At 38.4% G+C, this 19,777-nt stretch overlaps 1 protein-coding gene across 2 annotated transcripts in view; it reads left to right on the top strand.

Moving 5' to 3' along the window:
* The window catches only part of PKP2 (plakophilin 2), an 82,533-nt gene that overhangs the window by 17,891 nt on the left and 44,865 nt on the right, over positions 1-19,777 (top strand). For both annotated transcript variants that reach the window (XM_069491651.1, XM_069491650.1), the window contains exons 4-5: positions 3,490-3,625; positions 18,979-19,186. In XM_069491651.1, coding sequence (XP_069347752.1) covers positions 3,490-3,625; positions 18,979-19,186 — 344 coding nt within the window. The remainder of the gene's footprint in view (positions 1-3,489; positions 3,626-18,978; positions 19,187-19,777) is intronic.

Raw genomic sequence — 19,777 nt, 5'->3', positions numbered from 1 at the left:
CTCCATTTATTACTTTATGTTTGCTTGGCCTTCAGAGGTGTAGCTGAATTCTAACATCAGGGAAACCCGCCTGGGGCAGGGCTGTGTTGTTAGTAGCAGGAATGCTGGTTACTAGGGGATTGTACACACAAAAAAACTACTGTTTTCTATTTTTATTTTTTACTTTTTTTGTAATGTCTCATTATAAGACATGGTAATATCAAATTCCATTACCTGACCAATGGTATTTTACACTGCTTCCTCTTACATTATTTTCATTTACCTGGACACTAGTTTAACATATTATTTAATAACTGAAGTTAAAAAGATTCATTCTGGAGTATATGTTCAGGGGACAGTGAGGCCAGGGAACAAATGTTCTTCCTTATCCTCCAGCCCCAGCCCCAATCCCATCTCTCAGGCCACATTCATGCTGGCTTCACGAAGTGTTTTATAAAGTGAGTGGGAAAGGAAGCAGGAACGAAGGAGGAGGGAGAAGGAAGAAAAGGAGGAAAGACGAAGAGAGAGAGAAAGGGTTGGAGGAGAGGAACACTGCAAGAGAATAGAGGAAAAGAATAGCACTAGCTGGGGATGGGGCAAAGAGAAGGTTTTACAGAAGTCATGATATTTGAATTGAGTCTTGAAGAATGGGTAAGAATTAGGTAGAATGATAAGCTTCCTAGAAAAATGCAAGAAAATGGCTTGTGAAGGGACGGTGTTTAAGAAGGATTAAGGCCAGGCGCGGTGGCTCACGCCTGTAATCCTAGCACTCTGGTAGGCCGCGGTGGGCGGATCGTTTGAGCTCAGGAGTTCGAGACCAGCCTGAGCAAGAGCGAGACCCCATCTCTACTAAAAATAGAAAGAAATTATATGGACAGCTAAAAATATATATATAGAAAAAAAAATTAGCTGGGCATGGTGGTGCATGCCTGTAGTCCCAGCTACTCGGGAGGCTGAGACAGGAGGATCGCTTGAGCTCAGGAGTTTGAGGTTGCTGTGAGCTAGGCTGACGCCACGGCACTCACTCTAGCCTGGGCAACAGAGTGAGACTCTGTCTCAAAAAAAAAAAAAAAAAAGAGAAGAAGGATTAAAAGTCCCATGTGATTGAAGGGTGGTACAGATGATCTGGGAAGGGGAAGAAAAGGAGTTGAGAATGGCAGGAAATGGGACCAGACTGGGGTCAGACAGAATGTATGCCATGTTATGGAGTTGGATTTTTTTTTTTTTTTTGAGACAGAGTCTCATCTCACTCTGTTGCCCAGGCTAGAGTGCCATGGCGTCAGCCTAGCTCACAGCAACCTCAGACTCCTGGACTCAAGCGATCCTCCTGCCTCAGCCTCCCAAGTAGTTGGGACTACAGGCACACGCCATGATTCCTGGCTAATTTTTCTATTTTTAGTAGAGACAGGGTCTCAGTCTTGCTCAGGCTGGTCTCAAACTCCTGAACTCAGGCAGTCCTCCTGCCTCGGCCTCCCAGAGTGTTAGGATTACAGGCGTGAGCCACCGTGCCCAGCCTGGAGTTGGATTTTATAGACAGTAACAAAATAAAATTTATGCCCTGACAAATATAGCAAACCTTATTGAGGAAGTAAGTCTTCATTTAGTTTAGGAATTGTTTTTAGTGATAAAGTGAAGTAGCTTTGGGTCATCTGGGAATAAATGCAAGGCTTCTTTGTGAATCACATTTAGGAAAATAAAGGATTAGAGTAATGGAATTATTTGTGGGTGTTGGAGACAGGAAATTCAAACTTTCCTGAGTCATTTATGGCTTATAAAATGGATTAATTGCTGAATCATTTTTTTAAAGCTGCATTAAACAGAAGGCTATTCTTATATTATGAACAATCTTTCATCAGTTAAATCACCTATAGTGATGGTTGATAATGACTTAACTTTGCCATTGAGCTTGAGACTTGGAGAATTTTGATTTCTCTCCAAGGCATCAGAGTCATGCATCCAAAGTATTTCCATCTCTTTTAAAAGCGATGTTTATAATATATTAAATAAAAATGACTCAACGTCTAGTTTTAATGGTTAATAGCCTGCATTTTTTTTTGCCAGTTAAAATTAACTCCTGAGGCACAACATTTTAAAATATGAGATCATTATATAATTCACAGTATAGATGACAGAAGTGTTCTGCTTCCTTTTTAATATCCTTATACTCATGAGCTAACACTTCTATGTTTGAACAAGTGTTTCAAAAGCATAGGTATTAGTTTTTAGTCATGAGGTCCATTACTCCTTATCCTCTCACCTGCGTCACACCCACCCACACGCAGACACACCCTTTACAGCACTACTCACATCTGTACACTACACATATGTTAGTGGGTTTGCCTGATGGAAAAAAGAGTTTAATTTACTCACTGTGCTTCCTAGCAAATATAAGAAAACACTTTCCCAGGATGTCTTCAGTGTCTCCATTAACTGGAATGAATCAAATGTAACCCTCTTGGAGCCAAAGAAGCGTCCTAGATTACTTTTTAACCATGATCTTAAGATGTTGCCATCCTGATTAGGCTTCTCTGAGGCATTGCCTACAGGAGCACTAATGTGCTAGCGTCCACCTTGACAAAAGACTGCCTAACTCAGTCACCTTCCACGTAGAAATAAAAGGGGAGGAAAAAACATAGTTCAATGAGGCATTTGGGAGTTATCATTTTTTACAAGTGGCAATTTTATTTGTCCTCTATAAATTATCCTCTCTGTGTCAAACTGCATCAGACTTCATCATCACTTGCAATAGTAAAGGACAAAAAAAGTCTGCTATTAGGATAGACAAACTGAATGTCATTGTAGCGGCAAAGCAAATGGTAACAGAATGTGTATAAATTTGTTTTCCTTAAGAAAGAGCATATTTATAATTGCATGTAATTATTATTTTTCCTGATGTATTCTAGCAAGCCAGCATGACTTATTTTAACAAAACAAAACTCAGTTTTCCTGGCTTTCACTGTTTACATACTATTACATGTATTAAATAAGAACATTTTAGAATGCTTATATTTTTAACTCATTTTCAGGTGAAATAACAGATTCTGAGCAGCTTTGAGAAAAATCTAATGACTTTTGAGAGGAGATGTTTCCTCTGTATGTGTGATGTTATCAGGGTAGAAATAATTTTTAGTTTCTGTGAACAAATTTCTTTTAAATTCCATCTAAAAAGTTTTATTGTGCCTTTAAAGACACTTTTTAAGGTGTAATTATCATGCTATACACATTTATCTTAAAAAAAGAGTTCAGTATTTTTCTTTGGTATATGTTATGATTCTGTTTTAGTCAGTGACATCTTCAGAGGCTAGTCTGATCAGAGCTGGAGTATTTCTGCCACTGTCTTCCTTATACTATCTGACCTCCGGTGCTGGTTTTTCTTTTGGCTGAAGAAAAGCCAAAGCTCAGATGTTCTAGGTGCTACCCAATGTTAGCCGAGTCATCTCTGGAGGATCAAGTTGGTAGGCAGGAGGGAGCAGGTTTGGCATCTTGCTGAATCTGTGACTCTTTGTCCAGGAATGCAGACGTGGAGATGACCCTGGAGCGAGCAGTAAACATGCTTGATGCAGACCATACGCCACCATCCAGGATTTGTGCTGCAGCGACTTTCATCCAGCACGAGTGCTTCCAGAAATCTGAAGCTCGGAAAAGGGTGAGTGTCTTCTGAAGTCCAGTGTAAAACCCAGTATAGTTTCACATCTATTGTGGTGACCCGGCAAACTGAAACCAATAATCTGAATATTTAAAAACCTTCATTGAATTAGCCGGGCTTGGTCCCAGCTACTCAGGAGGCTGAGGCAGGAGGATCGCTTGAGCCCAGGAGTTTGAGGTTGCTGTGAGCTAGGCTGACACCATGGCACTCAATCACTCTATCCCCAGCAACAGAGCAAGACTCTGTCTCAAAAAAAAAAAAAAAACTTCATTGACTTTTTTCATTTAAAAGGAAATATACACTCATTGCCAAAAATACTTCCTGCAATTCAGCAATTTAGAAGGTAAGTCACTACACAGACCTCCCCCTTCGTTGCCTGTCCCCCAACTCTCCATTTAGAACTATCCCTAGAGGCAATTGTTGTCAATAGTCTATGTACTTAGAGATTTTTGTGAGAGAGAGTGAATTAGTTTTAGGCTATTGTTTTCTATATTTACAAAAACATATTAAATATAGCAATGTTTTGCAACTTTTTTCCATTAAATTATTTCATTAACATGTAGTAACAATTGTTCAGTGAATAGTTTTGTACATGTATCTTTTGACACTTCCCCAAGTGTTCCTATAGGACAGATCCCTAGAGATGGAATCAATAGGTTACTTTACATTTGTTTTTAAAAATGATACATTTGGGGTGTGTGTGTGTGTGTGTGTGTGTGTAGTGGGGAATCATAGTTCCAAAAGGTATTCAGTGAAAAGTAAGTTTCTCCCACCCCACACTCTAGCCTATACCTTCCTTCTCTCCCTCCCCGCCAAGCAATTCTGGGGTATCTTTCTGCACATAGAAATAATTGTTGGAAGAGTTGGTTGAGTGTCCTTTTTTGTTTAAAACAAAATCACAAATGGTAGTATATTGCTTATAGTACTTTATTTTTTAACATTGTGTCTTGGAAATCTTCAATATATATTAGCCCTATCTCATTCTTTAAAATTGCTGCATAGATTTCTATCATCTAAATGTACCAGCTTTGTTGGTTCAGTTTTAAGCAGCTTTATTGAGGGAAAAATTGACAGTTTTGACATACCTTTTGATACTGCGAAGCCATTAAGATAATGACCAGATCCATTACCTCCAAAGTTTTCTTGTGCCCCTTGGTAATCTGTATATTCACCTCTCCCTAGTCTACTTTCATCTTGCCAACAGAACCCGTGATCTGCTTTCTGTCACTATACATTAGATTGAATTTTCTAGATTTTTTTTTTTTTCCCAGAGACAAAGTCTCGCTCTGCTGCGCAGGCTGGAGTGCAGATCATAGCCCACTGCAGCCTTGAACTCTTAGGCTCGGGTGATCCTCCTGTCACAGCCAGGGACTACAGGCACACACTGCCATACCCAGCTAATTTTTTTATTTTTTGTAGAGATGGGATCTAGGCTGTTCTCAAACAACTGCCTCAAGCAATTCTCCTGCCTTGGCCTCCTAAAGTGCTGGGATCATATGTGTGGGCCATTACACCTGGCTGAATTTTCTAGAATTTTATGTATGTGGAATCATATAGTATATATGCTTTTTTTGTCTGGTCTCTTTTACTCAGCTTAACTCTTTTGAGACTCATCCATGTTGTATGTATCAAAAGTTTTGGCTCTTACAAATAAAACAAGTGGACATTTGTGTACAAGTCTTTGTGTAGACATGCTTTCATTTCTTCTGGGTAAATACCTAGGAGTGGAATACCTGGATGATATGGTAGATGTACATTTGACTTTTTAAGAAACTGCCAAACCATTTTATGCATTAGCTATGCCATTTTATATCCCCACCAGCAATTTATGAGAGTTCCAGTCTCTCTACGTCCTAACACTTGATATGATCAGCCTTAATTTTAGCCTGTAAGTTTGTAGTGATATTTCATTGTGGTTTTAATTTGCATTTCCTCAATGACTAATGAAAGTTGAACATCTTCTTATGTGTTTATTTGCCATCTATTTGTTGTCTTTGGTGAAATGTGTGTTCAATTCTTTCACCCATTTTTCATTTCATTTTTTGTTTTTTATTGAATTATGAAAGTTCTTTATGTATTCTGGATTCAAGCCTTTTTTCACACTTATGATTTGGAAATATTTTCTTCCATTTGTGCTTTGTCTTTTTATTCTCTTAATAGTTTTTCATTTTAATGGAGTCTTAATTTATTACTTTTTTTCTGTATGAATCATGCTTTCCATGGTGTATCCAAGAAATCTTTCCCAACTCCAGGGTTAGAAAATAATCTCCTATATTTTCTTCTAGAAGCTTTGTAAGTGTTATAGTTGGCCTCTGGTCCATTTGGGGTTAATTTTTTTATATATTATGAGATGTGGACTGAAGTTTCTTTTTGTTGTATATGTAAATTCCATTGTTCAGGTTCCATTTCTTTTTTTTTTTTTTGAGAATAGATGCATGTGTGTGTGAGATTTCCCTTTTTGATTTTTTTTTTTTAATTTTTTGTTTGTTTTTCAGCTCATTATGGGGGTACAAAAGATCAGGCTATATACATTGCCCATGCCTCCCCATCCCCCCGAGTCTGAGCTTCAGTTGTGTCCATTCCCTAGACAGTGCACATCACACTCATCATGTAGGTGTGCACCCTTCCCCTCCCCCCACCCCATCCCCCCAGTCAGAACTTCAAGTGTGTCCATTCCCCAGACAGTGCGCATCGCACTCATCAGGTAGGTATACACCCATCCCTTCCACCCAGCCCCGACCTCTGTCCAACACCCAATTGGTGTTATTCCCAAATGTGCACTCAGGGAAACCAGTTTGCTGGTGAGTACATGTGGTGCTTCAGGTTCCATTTCTTTTTTTTTTTTTTTTTTTTTTTTTTTTTTTTTTTGAGACAGAGTCTCACTCTGTTGCCCAGGCTAGAGTGAGTGCCGTGGCGTCAGCCTAGCTCACAGCAACCTCAGACTCCTGAGCTCAAGGGATCCTCCTGTCTCAGCCTCCCGAGTAGCTGGGACTACAGGCATGCACCACCATGCCCGGCTAATTTTTTCTATATATATTTTTAGCTGTCCATATAATTTCTTTCTATTTTTAGTAGAGATGGGGTCTCGCTCTTGCTCAGGCTGGTCTCGAACTCCTGAGCTCAAACAATCCGCCCACCTCGGCCTCCCAGAGTGCTAGGATTACAGGCGTGAGCCACCGCGCCCAGCCCTGGGTTCCATTTCTTAAACAGACTTTACTTTCACTACTCAATTGTCTTTGTACCTTTGTTGAAAAGGAATTGATTGTGTATGTGTGAGTCTATTTCTGGACTGTTTATTCTATTCCATTTATCTATTTGTCTATTTTTATGCAAATAACACACTGTCTTGATTACTATAGTTTTATAATAATTCCTGCAATTAGGTAATATTAGTCCTCCTATTTTATTTATTTATTTATTTATTTTGAGGCAGAGTCTCGCTTTGTTGCCCGGGCTAGAGTGAGTGCCGTGGTGTCAGCCTCGCTCACAGCAAACTCAAACTCCTGGGCTCAAGCAATCCTACTGCCTCAGCCTCCCGAGTGGCTGGGACTACAGGCATGCACCACCATGCCCAGCTAATTTTTTCTATATATATTTTTAGTTGGCTAGATAATTTCTTTCTATTTTAGTAGAGACGGGGTCTTGCTCTTGCTCAGGCTGGTCTCGAACTCCTGAGCTCAAACAATCCACCCGCCTTGGCCTCCCAGAGTGCTAGGATTACAGGCGTGAGCCACCGCACCCAGCCTTATTTTATTCTTTTTCAAAGTTGTTTTGGCTCTTCTATGACTTTTGCAGTTACATTTGAATTTAGAATCAGCCCATCAATTTCCAAAAAAAAAAAGAGAAAGAGACTGCTAGGAATTGTTTGAGTAACATTGCATCGAATCTATAGGTCTCAACATAGACTTGACACCTAAACAACGTCGAGTCTTCTGACCCATGACCATGGTATAGCTCACCATTTATTTAGGTCTTCTTTAATTTCTCTCAGCAGTATTTGTAGTTTTTACTCTTGAGGTTTTTTTATGTCTTTTGTCAGATTTATCCCTATTTATATTTCTAGATGCTTTTACAAATGGTACTTTTTTAATTTCAATTTTTAATTATTCATTGCTAGTATATAGAAAGACAATTGATTTTTCTGTATTGATCTTGCATCCTAAGATAATACTAAATTCACTTATTAGCTCTGGGAGCATTTTTGAACATTCCATTAGATTTTCTGCACAAAAGATCGTGCCATCTGTGAATAAAGACATTTGGTTTCTTCCTTCCAAATCTGGGTGCCTTATGTATCTTTTAGTCTTTCTTTTTATTTTTTTCTTTTTGTACTGACTAGCACCTCCCCTACAATCTTGAAAAGAAATAGTGAGAGTAAGCATGTTATCCTGTTCCTGATCTTAAAGGGAAAGTATTTAGTCTCTCTTTCACCATTAAATATGGTGCTACCTGTAGGTTTTTTATAAATGACCATATCAAGTTGAAGAATTTCCCTTCTACTTTTAATTTAATGGAGTTTTTTTCTTAAATCAGGAATGGATGTGGATTTTGTCAATTGCTTTTTATGCATTGAAATGTTTCTGTGGTTTTTTATTTTAATTTTGCTATTATGGTAAATAACCTTGATTGATTTTTTTTTTTTTTTTTTTTTTTTGAGACAGAGTCTCGTTCTGTTGCCCGGGCTAGAGTGAGTGCCGTGGCGTCAGTCTAGCTCACAGCAACCTCAAACTCCTGGGCTTAAGCGATCCTACTGCCTCAGCCTCCCGAGTAGCTGGGACTACAGGCATGCGCCACCATGCCCGGCTAATTTTTTGTATATATATTTTAGTTGTCCATATAATTTCTTTCTATTTTTAGTAGAGACGGGGTCTCGCTCTTGCTCAGGCTGGTCTCGAACTCCTGACCTCGAGCGATCCACCCGCCTCGGCCTCCCAGAGTGCTAGGATTATAGGCGTGAGCCACCGCGCCCGGCCCCTTGATTGATTTTAAAATGTTATCCTATTCCTGGGATAAACCTCACTTGATTATGATGTACTGTCACATTTTTATTTTTGAATTATATTTGCAAAATTTTGTTAAGAAATTTTGTACCTATATTTATAAAAGATATAATCTGTGATTTTCTTTTTCTGTAATGTCTTTCTGTGATTTGGGGATGAGGGTAATGCTAGCCTCATAGAATGAATTGGGAAGTATACCCTCCTCTTCAATTTTCTGAAAGTGTCTGGTTAGAATTAGCATTATTTCTTCCTTAAATGTTTGGTAGAGTTCACCATTGAAGCCATGTGGATCTGAGGTTGATTTTTGTGAGAAAATTCTTAACTACAAATTCGATTTCATTAATTGATAAGGGGCTATTTGGGCTAACAATTTCTTCATTAGTGAGCTTTGGTAGTTTGTGTCTTTCAAGAGATTTGTCCATTTCATCTAAGCTGTTACAGTGTATCTTCATTTCTTTGTGTAGATGCCATCAGTTAACCATTTCCCTTTCCTTGAAGAATTTTATTTGACATTTATTTTAGTGCAGAATTGCTGGTGATGAACTATTTCAGCTTTTGCATGTCTGAAACAGAATTTCATTCTTTGCTTTTGAAAGGTATTTTCACTGGTTATAGAATTCTAGGTTGACAATTTTTAAATATCAGTATTTGAAAGTTGTTGCTCTACTGTCTCTCGGTTTCATTGTTTCAGACAAGAAATCTCCTGTCATTTTTGTCTTTGTTCCTCGGTACATAATGTGCCTTTTCCTCCCACTTCTGCCTTTAAGATTTTCTGTTTATCACTAGTGTTGAGTAATTTGGTCACATGTGCCTTAGTGTAGTTTTTCTTATGTTTCTTGTGCTTGGGAGTTCATTGACTTGCTTAGATTTGTGAATTTCTACATTTCATCAAATTTAGAAATTTTTCAACCGTTAGTTCTTCACATATTTTTTTTCTGTTCCTCCTTTGGGAACTACAGTTACACACACATATTAGATTGCTTGAGATGTCTTTTTTTTTTTTTAGTCTTTTTTCTCTGTGTTTCTTTTTGGATAAGTTCAATTGCTATGCTTTAAATTTGCTAATCTTTTCTTCAGCAATGTTTAATATATCATTAATCTCAGTGTATTTTTTAATTTCATGCGTTATAGTTTTCATCATTAAAAGTTAGATTTGAGTATTTTTTCATATATTCTGTGTTTCTACTTAACATGTTCCATTTTTGCTCAAGATTTTTGAACATATGGAAGACAGTTAAAATTGCTGCCTTAATGTCTTTGTCTACTAATTCTAATATCTGTTTCTATTCTGGGTAGCTTTTGATTGATTGGTATTTCTCCACATCATGGGTGATATTTTTCTTCTTCTTTGGCAGTTTTTATTGGATCTCAGGCATTGTGAATTTTATCTTGTTGTAGGCTGGATATTTTTTTATTTCTGTAAATATTGTGCTTTGCTCTGGGATGCAGTTAAGTTACTTGGAAACAGTTTGATCCTTTCAAATCCTACTTTGAAAATTTGTTAGGTGGGACCAGAGCAGCAAGTATTCTAGAGTTAATTAGTCCCTGCTTTTTAAAGCAAGACACTTCTGAGAACTCTACCCTAATGTACTATGAATTTTGAGCTTTTTCTGGCTCTTCAGGCTCACTGGTGAGAATAGTCACTATTCCTGGACCTGTGTGAACATGAGGAGCTGTTCCCTTAAATCCTTTTGGGTGGTTATTTCCTGGGCCTCAGGCAGTTTCCTTACACACATGCACTAATTAATACCCTACTGAATACTAGAGGGAGACCCTCTGCAGATTTCAGGTGTTCTCTTTCTATGCAGCTCTTCTCTTTGGTACTCTTTTCTGCAAACACTAGCCCCTTTGGTCTCTCAGACTCTGAGCTCTGTGTCCTCAGCTCTGCCTGCTGGTTCCACTTAGATTTTCTCTCTCTGCCCCATAGCCTGGGAACTCTATCAAGGCAGTGATCTGAGGCAGTAGCAGGACTCACCTTGCTTGTTTTCTATCTCTAAGGAATCGTTATCCATCATTTACTCATATCCAGTTCTTGAAACCATTGTATCTTTTGTTCAGTTTTTTAATTGTTTCAGGCAGTAGGTAGTAGTTGACTGCTTATTACTATTGAGTCATTTTTAATTTTAATAAATAACTTCCTGATAAATCCTCCCCAAAATTGTTCAGATTTACACTCCTAATATCAAAGTGCCCATTTATATGTACCATTACTACCACAAGATATTATTCTTTTGTTTGTGTTTGTTTTTGTTTTTCTGATAAACAAAAAATGGCATCTCATGATAGTAGAAATTTTCCTCTATTTTGAAATCAAGGCCATTAGTTGTTGAGTTTACTCAGAGTTAGAGAGAAAAATCTTTTTAAAAATTATATAAACATACTTATAGACTCTTTTATAAAGTTTTTCATCATCTTTCACGCATAAACTATGCCTATTATATATCATCTGCCATTTTAGTTAAAGTAGAACGAGAACTTAATGGCACTAATTGATTGGATTAAATGATTCTAGATTTTACATTTTCCCTAGTCTCATACATTAATTTCATCCAGAACTGATTACAGAGTGTTTTTAAGCTTTTTACCTTTATCTGTTTTTTTCCAAAGCATTCAGATTAATTTCCAGAGAAATACAAACTCTTTCCATACTGATATTTTATCCATTTACAGAATAGGTAAACAAATTACATTAGTATAACAACAAATGCAGTTGACATAAATGCATTGGGAAACCAACCTAAGTTACTGTTGGTAAACACGTAACTCAGCTGGTAGAAACAGAAGTGCAGAGGCCCACATGGAATAACCTACCAGCTTTAATGGTGCTCTGGGAATCGAGTAGGTTTCACAGAGGGTAAAGAGAATGTGGTTGGTTAACCCTGTAGATCAGTTAAGTAGAGGTCAAACAAGAGAGCTTGTACTGATGTTTTTCACCTCTATTTCTTCAATCGATCATGAAGTGGAGCACCTTTTGGTATATTTCTTGAGCTTGTATTTCTTCAGTTAATTGTCATTTTTTTTATCCATTGTATATTTTTCCTACTAAGACGTGTGTCTCTTTCTTAATGATTTGTAGGAGTTCTTTCCCTGTTATGTATATTAATCCGTTGTTACGTGTGTGGCAAATATTTTCTCCTGCTTTATTTTTGTTGTTGTTCTTTAACTTTGCTTATGGTGTCTTTCATCATGAAGGATTTAAAAATTATTTTGAAGTCAAATTAGTCAATATTTTTCTTTATGGCATCTGTATTTGAAGTGTTGCTTTGAAAGACCTATCCCCACATCTAGATTGCTTTTGGTTTCAAAAGTTATATAATTACTGAGTATTTCTCACGGATCCTTTCCCTATCTGTTTGTTCCATGGGAACAATAAGTAAGGATTTTTAAAGATATTTGCTAATAATGAACCTTCTTTTATATCTATTGGTGAAGTGAACTGAGCTAAAAATTGGTCCTTTAGAGATAGTGAGATAAAGGTTTAAATCTTATTTTTTTTCCCCCCAGTTTTCAAAAACTTGGTGTTACTACATGCATTTCCGTTTTGTAATATGGAATTACTTGAATCTTTCTTTTGTTACCCAAGTTGGGCTAGATTTCCACTATATCTTAAATTACTAATTTGATTACAAATATCATTTGGCTTACACATAGAATTGAAGCTGTGCTTGCCAGCTTTTATTCAGACATAAGTTAGACAAAGACTGGTTTTGAGAATAGTGAAACATGAAAATTATATACAAAGCTAAAAACAGATATGCTTCATAGAGAATCTAAGAATTATAATGTTGTAACCCAAGAACGTTCACAAAATTCCACTTATATTAAGCATGGTGCTATAGTTTTTGAATTTATGTATGAAAGACAATTATAGACATAAAGATCAAAACTTTAAATCATAAAGCCAGTGGCAGATTTTCAGTTCTCATTTTATTTGAGTAGAACTCTTAGTGTTTGACATTGTTGATCGCTCCCTCCTTTTTCAACACTTTCTTCTTTTGCCCCACAGTCTCCTGGTTCTTTGTCCATCTCTCTGGCTCCTCCAAGTTTCCTCTGTGAAGAATTTATCCTCTACCTGTCCCATAAACATTCACATTCCTTAGATGCTTTCCCCAGGACTTTTCTTATGCGACACCATCTCCTGACCTGCCTCATCCACCCCCCTGGTTTCATTTGTCATCTAGATACTAATGACTCACAATCTCCAGCCCATACCTCTCCCCTGGGTTCCAAACCACATGCCCATCAATTTCCTGGATGTCTCCACTGAACTTAACATCAGCTTATCTAAAAACAAACACATTGTCTTCTTTTATTCTCTACCCCCCAAACTTTCATCTAAACTTGTTCTTCCTGCTGGGTTGGGAGAAAGGATGCTGGTGGTTTGAGCACAGACTCAAAAGTCACTTGGAGCTGAGTTTGAATGTGACCACCCTAATTACACGAGTGCCCTTGGGCACGATATTTTATCTCTCTCAGCCTCAGCTTTCTTATCTATAAAGTAGAAATGGTAGTCCTACTACAGTTGTAAGAATGCAATCAGATAATTGTACACCACCTACCCCAAGGTAATAACTCAGAGCATATCATTTCTTCTGTCAGCGAATGGTAGTTTACGCAGGTAGTTTGATGCCAAAACTTGAACAGAGTCTTTGAACTTTCTGTTTTCCTTATCTCATATTCACTCAGTCTTCAAGTCCTATTAATACTACTCCTAAAAGTGTCTTGAATCTACCCATGTCTTTCCCTCTCTACTCAGTGCCACTATCCTGGTCGTGTCACCATTATCTGTTAATATAGCTGTCCCCTGATTAACATCCCTGACTCCATTCTTATCCATTCCTAATACAGTCTCCTCACAGCCCCCAGGGAGAACTGTTCAATAACTGCCTCTCTTGCCTGCAGGATAAAAGACAAGTCCCTTAATTTAGTCTATAAGACCCGTCTTAAAATGGTCTCATTTCTGAGTATTCTTCGTATCTCATCACCAAAGTAACGACTGCCATAAATGCTTGCAGAATCTTATTATGAAACTAATTCAAGCTGGACGTGGTAGCCCACCTGTGGTCCCAGCTACTTGGGAGGCTAAGGCGAGAGAATCGCTTGAGCCCAGGAGTTTGAATCCAGCCTGGGCAACATCACAAGACCCCCATCTCTAAAAAACAAACTAAGTTCATTATAAGAAATTTGAGAAATTAAAACAAAAATAAAATGCAGCCATAATTCATAATCCCACCATTGTCAGCACTTGGGTATTGTTCTCTAATTTTTGTATGTGTATGTGCATGTGTGTGTAAAGAGATAGGGTTTCTCTCTGTTGCCCAAGCTGGAGTGCAATGGTGCAATCATAGCTTACCGCAGCCTTGAACTCATGGTCCAGCAGTCCTCCTGCCCTCAGCCTCCTTTGTAGCTGGGACTACAGGTGCATGCCACTGCACCCAGCTAATTTATTTATTTTTTTAGAGATGGGGGGGATCTCACTATGTTGCCCATGCTGGTCTTGAACTCCTGGTCTCAAGCAACCCTCTCACCTGAGTCTCCCAAAGTGCTGGGATTATAGTTGTAAGCCACCACACCTGGCATTGTTCTCTAATTTGTTTTGTTTTGTTTTGTTTTTGAGACAGAGTCTCTGTTGCCTGGGCTAAAGTGTCATGGCATTAGCCTAGCTCACAGTAACCTCAAACTCCTGGGCTCAAGAGATCCTCCTACCTCAGCCTCCCAAGTAGCTGGGACTACAGGTGTGCACCACCACGCCTGGCTAATTTTTTCTATTTTTTTAGTTGCCTGGCTAATTTCTTTCTATATTTTTTTTTTTTTTTTTTGCTAGTAGAGACAGGGTCTTGCTCTTGCTGAGGCTGATCTCGAACTCCTGACCTCGAGCAATCCTCCTGCCCCGGCCTCCCAGAGTGCTAGGATTACAGGCGTGAGCCACCACGCCTGGCTTGTTCTCTAATTTTTAATGCATACATTGACATATGTGCAATCAAATTTAATATTCAGCTTTGTGGAGATTTTTTTTGTTTTGATTTTTAAAAGCATGCAGAAATGTAGGCTTGTTTAACAATATAGAAAATGGCAGGTCCTGTTCACGACTCAGACCTTCACCACTTCTCCCAAATCCCCTAACCTCATTCCCTTTATGCCTGTGTTTATGAATAGAAATGCATAGATATTTTATTCCATTTTTCCAAAAACAAATCATGAGAATTTTCTTATAACATTAACAATATTTTGTAAATTTCAGCTTAATGGTAACATGTTAATGGTGATAATAGTAGCTACCATGTGTTGAGTAACTACTATGTGCCTGGCATGTAATTGCTAATTTTACACAATAATTCCCATTCGACTGATGAGGGAACTGTATGACTGATAAAATGTCTATGCATTCAAACACTGCTCTGCCTCGTCCATGGATACCTTAACGTGTGGATATGTGACAATTAACCATCCACGAATTTTTCCCCCTTGTTGGATATTTATGGTTTCTTATTTTCCACTGTTATACATGATAGTTACTATTTTTATATGTTAGTCTGTGTCTGCATTTCAAATTATTTCCTAAGAAAGGTTACGAGAAGTGAGTATTTTAGAAGTTTTGACACAGTGCCACTTGCCTTCCTGAAAGGTTATGCCAATTTACAGGGAGTGATTAATTCTAATGGGAGGGAAAGGAGAGAAAGGGAGTGACATTTCACAGAGGAGTTGACATTTGAGCTGGATCACACAGGATGCATAAGGCTTTGTCAGAAGAGAGGCAGAACCTTCCAGATGGGAGGGAGTGAGAGCAAAGGCTCTGCGGCATGAGAGAGCCTTTGCATCAACAGAGTCAGTTTGTTCCCTGTGCTTATTTGCAGCCAGAAATCCTCATCATTTCCTTATTTTATAGTTAGCAGGGAAGAGAATCAGAATAAAGCCAGAGAGAAAGTTAGAATTCTAACATGTGATTCTGCCCTTGCGTATATTTAGAAACCATCTCAAATGAAAGCTTTTTTGAAGTTCTGAGATGGTCATATTAGTCTTTCTTTTTTCCTTTCCCCAAAGTGGGGAAAAATCTGGTGAGGATTCAGTATAACTGGGAAACCCATTAGCCCTCTCTGGTCCCAACTGCTTTCCTGAATTTTAAAGGACAGGAGCAGCATATTTGACATTGGTCCTCCTGTATGTAGGATTGATCACTTACCGTCTTCTAGTTAAATGCAAGGAGGAGTGTCTTCAATTTCTTACATGGAACAGGATTTTTAGTCACTTGCTTGATAAAATGGATAAAAGTAACTAAAGTCTATTTTAAAATTTAGGACACGTGCCAGACACTAGGGAGTCAAGGTATACAGTAAGGAGAGCTGTAGCCAGATTTCAGCCTTTATCTGGCGCTGGTGTGTCTGCAGTTCCCTCTTTCCGGGTTGCAGCAAGTGCTGAAAGCCAAGGGGATAAAAGGGACAGGGTAAGAGAGCAGGGCAGAGCCAGGAAGGCTTCCTCATGCCACTGTATGCTAATCCTGTCATCGCAGCTCAAAATGCAATATGGCCAGTGAGCCATTTCACATCAGATTCTGAAGAAGGCAACTTATAAATTATATTATAAATTAATAAAATATTTCTAAAGCTGCCAAAGTACCCCGGGACAAATAGGATTCTCTTTTTGCACCTGACGTATATACCGCTACTATGAAGATTTGGTCTAGCGGGAATTCATGAAGTTTGTAAAGTATGAATTTAAGCCCCTTAAAACCTAACTATGAAATAAAAATTGAGGGAATTAGGGAAACATGAATGACTGGCTGTTTTAAAATAAACTTTGGGTTTTTTTGCTTTTAAGGAAGGTTAATACAGTTTGAATATTCCTAATCTGCAATGCTTGGGTCCAAAAGTGTTTTGAATTTCAGGTTTTTTCAGATTTTGGAATATTTGCATTATACCGGTTGAGCGTGCTCAATCTGAAAATCTAAAATCTGAAATGCTTCCTTGGAGCATCATGTTAGCACTCAAAAAATTTCAGATTTTAGAGCATTTCAGATTTTCAGATTAGGGGTACTCAACCTTTAATGGGAATAGATGATCTGTTGAACCACATTTAATCGATAGCTAAGAAATATTTATCATTGTCGTTGTCATTGTCATGCAACTACATTCAAATGGTTTTAGACATAGTCCAACAAAATTGCGGTGGCCAGTCTCCCATCTGTCTGCTGTGCTGCAAGCATCTCCTCAGAAGGGAGCCAGTATGTGCTAGTGTCACCTCTCAGTACTACTAGTGAAGCCGTAATGGTATCAAAACGGTATTTTATTCCTAAGGTTCTTGCAAGCTGGTAGATAATGTATATAAAACTCTTAATCCTAGCTGGCACTTCTTAATGACAGAAGTAGGAGGAGGAAGAGTTGATATTTTTGCTTTACTATTATTATTGTGGGTTGTTGTTATGGTTATTATTTTTATTATTTAGGTTATTTTACAACCTTGACTTTTAAAATTCCTGCCTTGCTAGTCTTCTCCCCAGTCCTAACAAAGAAAGATGTAAGATTGGAAGTCTCTGTTCTCAATTCCATTTGTCTGTCTGTGAAAGGGAAGCTGAGCTTGATACACAGAGAATATGCACAGTGTCCCTGGGCCAGGTGTGCAGCTCTCCCCTGAGCACACACTGCTGCCAGTTAGGGAGTCAGTCCTTCATGACTGATGAACTTCGTCTGAGAGGGAAGCTCCTGCCCATCCATGAAAAGCTGTTTCTTCAAAATTTCTACATTAAGATGGTAAAAATAACAGATCTTTATCAACTTCAAAATTCCAAAATCAGATGCAAATAGAAGCCTATAAGAAGGAAATCCTTCAGTTCACAACTTAAGATTTCATTTCCCCAACCCTGTGTCTACCTCTTAATTTATTGAGTTCACATTTGCAGCCTAAAGCACAAGATCACCTCACTCAGATTGGCATTATTTGGCCTCTTCTTTTTTTTTTTTTTTTTTTTTTGAGACAGAGTCTCACTCTGTTGCCCAGGCTAGAGTGAGTGCCGTGGCGTCAGCCTAGCTCACAGCAACCTCAAACTCCTGAGCTGAAGCGATCCTCCTGTCTCAGCCTCCCAAGTAGCTGGGACTACAGGCATGCACCACCATGCCCGGCTAATTTTTTCTATATATATTTTTAGCTGTCCATATAATTTCTTTCTATTTTTAGTAGAGATGGGGTCTCGCTCTTGCTCAGGCTGGTCTCGAACTCCTGAGCTCAAACGATCCGCCCACCTCGGCCTCCCAGAGTGCTAGGATTACAGGCGTGAGCCACCACGCCCGGCCGAATTTGGCCTATTCTTACATAAATAACCATAAGTGTCAGAATCTAAACCATCTATTTTTTCCTCCCATTCCTAATTCTGCCCTTTCTCTAACAGCATGCTCTTTCTTGCATATTTGAATAGAAGAAATCTTTTTAAAATAGCACATTAAAAAGTGAAAAATTGGCTGGGCGAGGTGGCCCATAATCCTAACACTCTGGGAATCCAAGGTGGGAGGATCGCTTGAGCTCAGGAGTTTGAGACCTGAGCAAGAGCAAGAGTGTGACCCTGTCTCTACTAAAAATATGAAAACATTAGCTGGGCATGGTGGTGCATACCTATAGTCCCATCTACTTGGAAGGCTGAGACAAGAGGATTGCTTGAGCCCAGGAGTTTGAGGTTGCTGTGAGCTATGAGGATGCCACTGTACTGTAGCCCGGGTGACAGGGTGAAACTCTCTCTCTCAAAAAAAAAAAAATTTGCAAAATTACATTATTTACTTAAATTAAGATGCTTGCATTTTATATAAATCTACTTAAATACTCAAAGTAATTGATTATAAAAATACCCTCATTTATGATTAGCTTGCATTGCTACTGAGGTTGCCATGGTAAAAGAATTTTTATTTCTACTATTGATGAAGGCAATTTCTATAATATTTTATATTGACTATAAAGTTTTGTCCTACAAAAAAACTTATATATTAAATAATTTGGGGTTCTCCCATAAAACTTTCTTTGTTCCCCAGATTCCTAGTTCTCTTCATTTTTATTGTGCTCCAGGCTTTTATCACCCAACTCTCTCTATTTAGCTGGCACCTATGCACTCTTTATCACTTAATTTTCCCCTTCAGTTATTTCATAGGTTTCAGTCTTAACTTCCCAAATGTATTGTATGCTTCTTGATCACAGCTACTGCCTTATCGTGGGGGTATATTCTACGCTGTGAGTCTCAATTGTGTCACAGGCAGTTGTTGACTAAGAAGAGTTATAATCAGCACAGTGAACTTCATCTGTTCTTATGACGTTGAATGTCCTGATGCCACATCAAAATTAATAAATATCTGAAATATGCGTCTGCTTCTTCCCTAGGTGAATCAGCTTCGTGGCATCCCCAAGCTTCTGCAGCTCCTAAAAGTTCAGAATGAAGATGTTCAGCGAGCCGTATGCGGGGCCTTGAGAAATTTGGTATTTGAAGACAATGACAACAAGCTGGAGGTGGCTGAACTAAATGGGGTCCCTCGGCTGCTCCAGGTGCTGAAGCAAACCAGAGACTTGGAGACTAAAAAACAAATAACAGGTAGTGCATACGGAATGTCAGAGCATAACCCAGTGCACCCCAGCCAGATGTTATGTCATCTGCTCTACTTCAGTTTCCTGGGACAAATGCTTGATGGGCTCATTGTTACCCAAGAGATGGCTTTAAAAGAACATTGTTACCTGCTACTGGCTTAGACCCCAGATTTGAGCCCTGTTTGAATTCCTTTTTCGAAGGGGAAAATACTCTGAGGCTTTTGCTTAATATTTTTAACTAGAAACTGTATGCACCTTTGACTAAATGTCTTTAAAACAACTTCCTGACAAGACTAACTGCATGCAAATTCTACATAAATTCACTCACTGATAGCCCGCTTTGTAGTTTGAGAACATGTGAGGTTTCAATATCATGCCAGGTGTCCAAAACATTCTGAAGAAATGACAAAGAACCACACCCAGTTCTTTTTATTATTTACTCAACAATCAGCTTGCTGGATCTATGCAAAGAAAGTGAAATGGAGAATCAAATAGTTAGTTTCCCAATGTAGAGGATCAATTTGATCAAATTAGTCAAAATATCAGAAACTATTTTTCTCAATATTTTCACCACCTGGACTCCTCTCAGTACCACCTA

Source organism: Eulemur rufifrons, chromosome 16 (assembly GCF_041146395.1).
Source record: "Eulemur rufifrons isolate Redbay chromosome 16, OSU_ERuf_1, whole genome shotgun sequence".
Classification (NCBI taxonomy): Eukaryota; Metazoa; Chordata; class Mammalia; order Primates; family Lemuridae; genus Eulemur; species Eulemur rufifrons.
The sequence above is the reverse complement of the archived record's forward strand: the minus strand, read 5'-3'. Positions and strand labels throughout refer to the sequence as shown.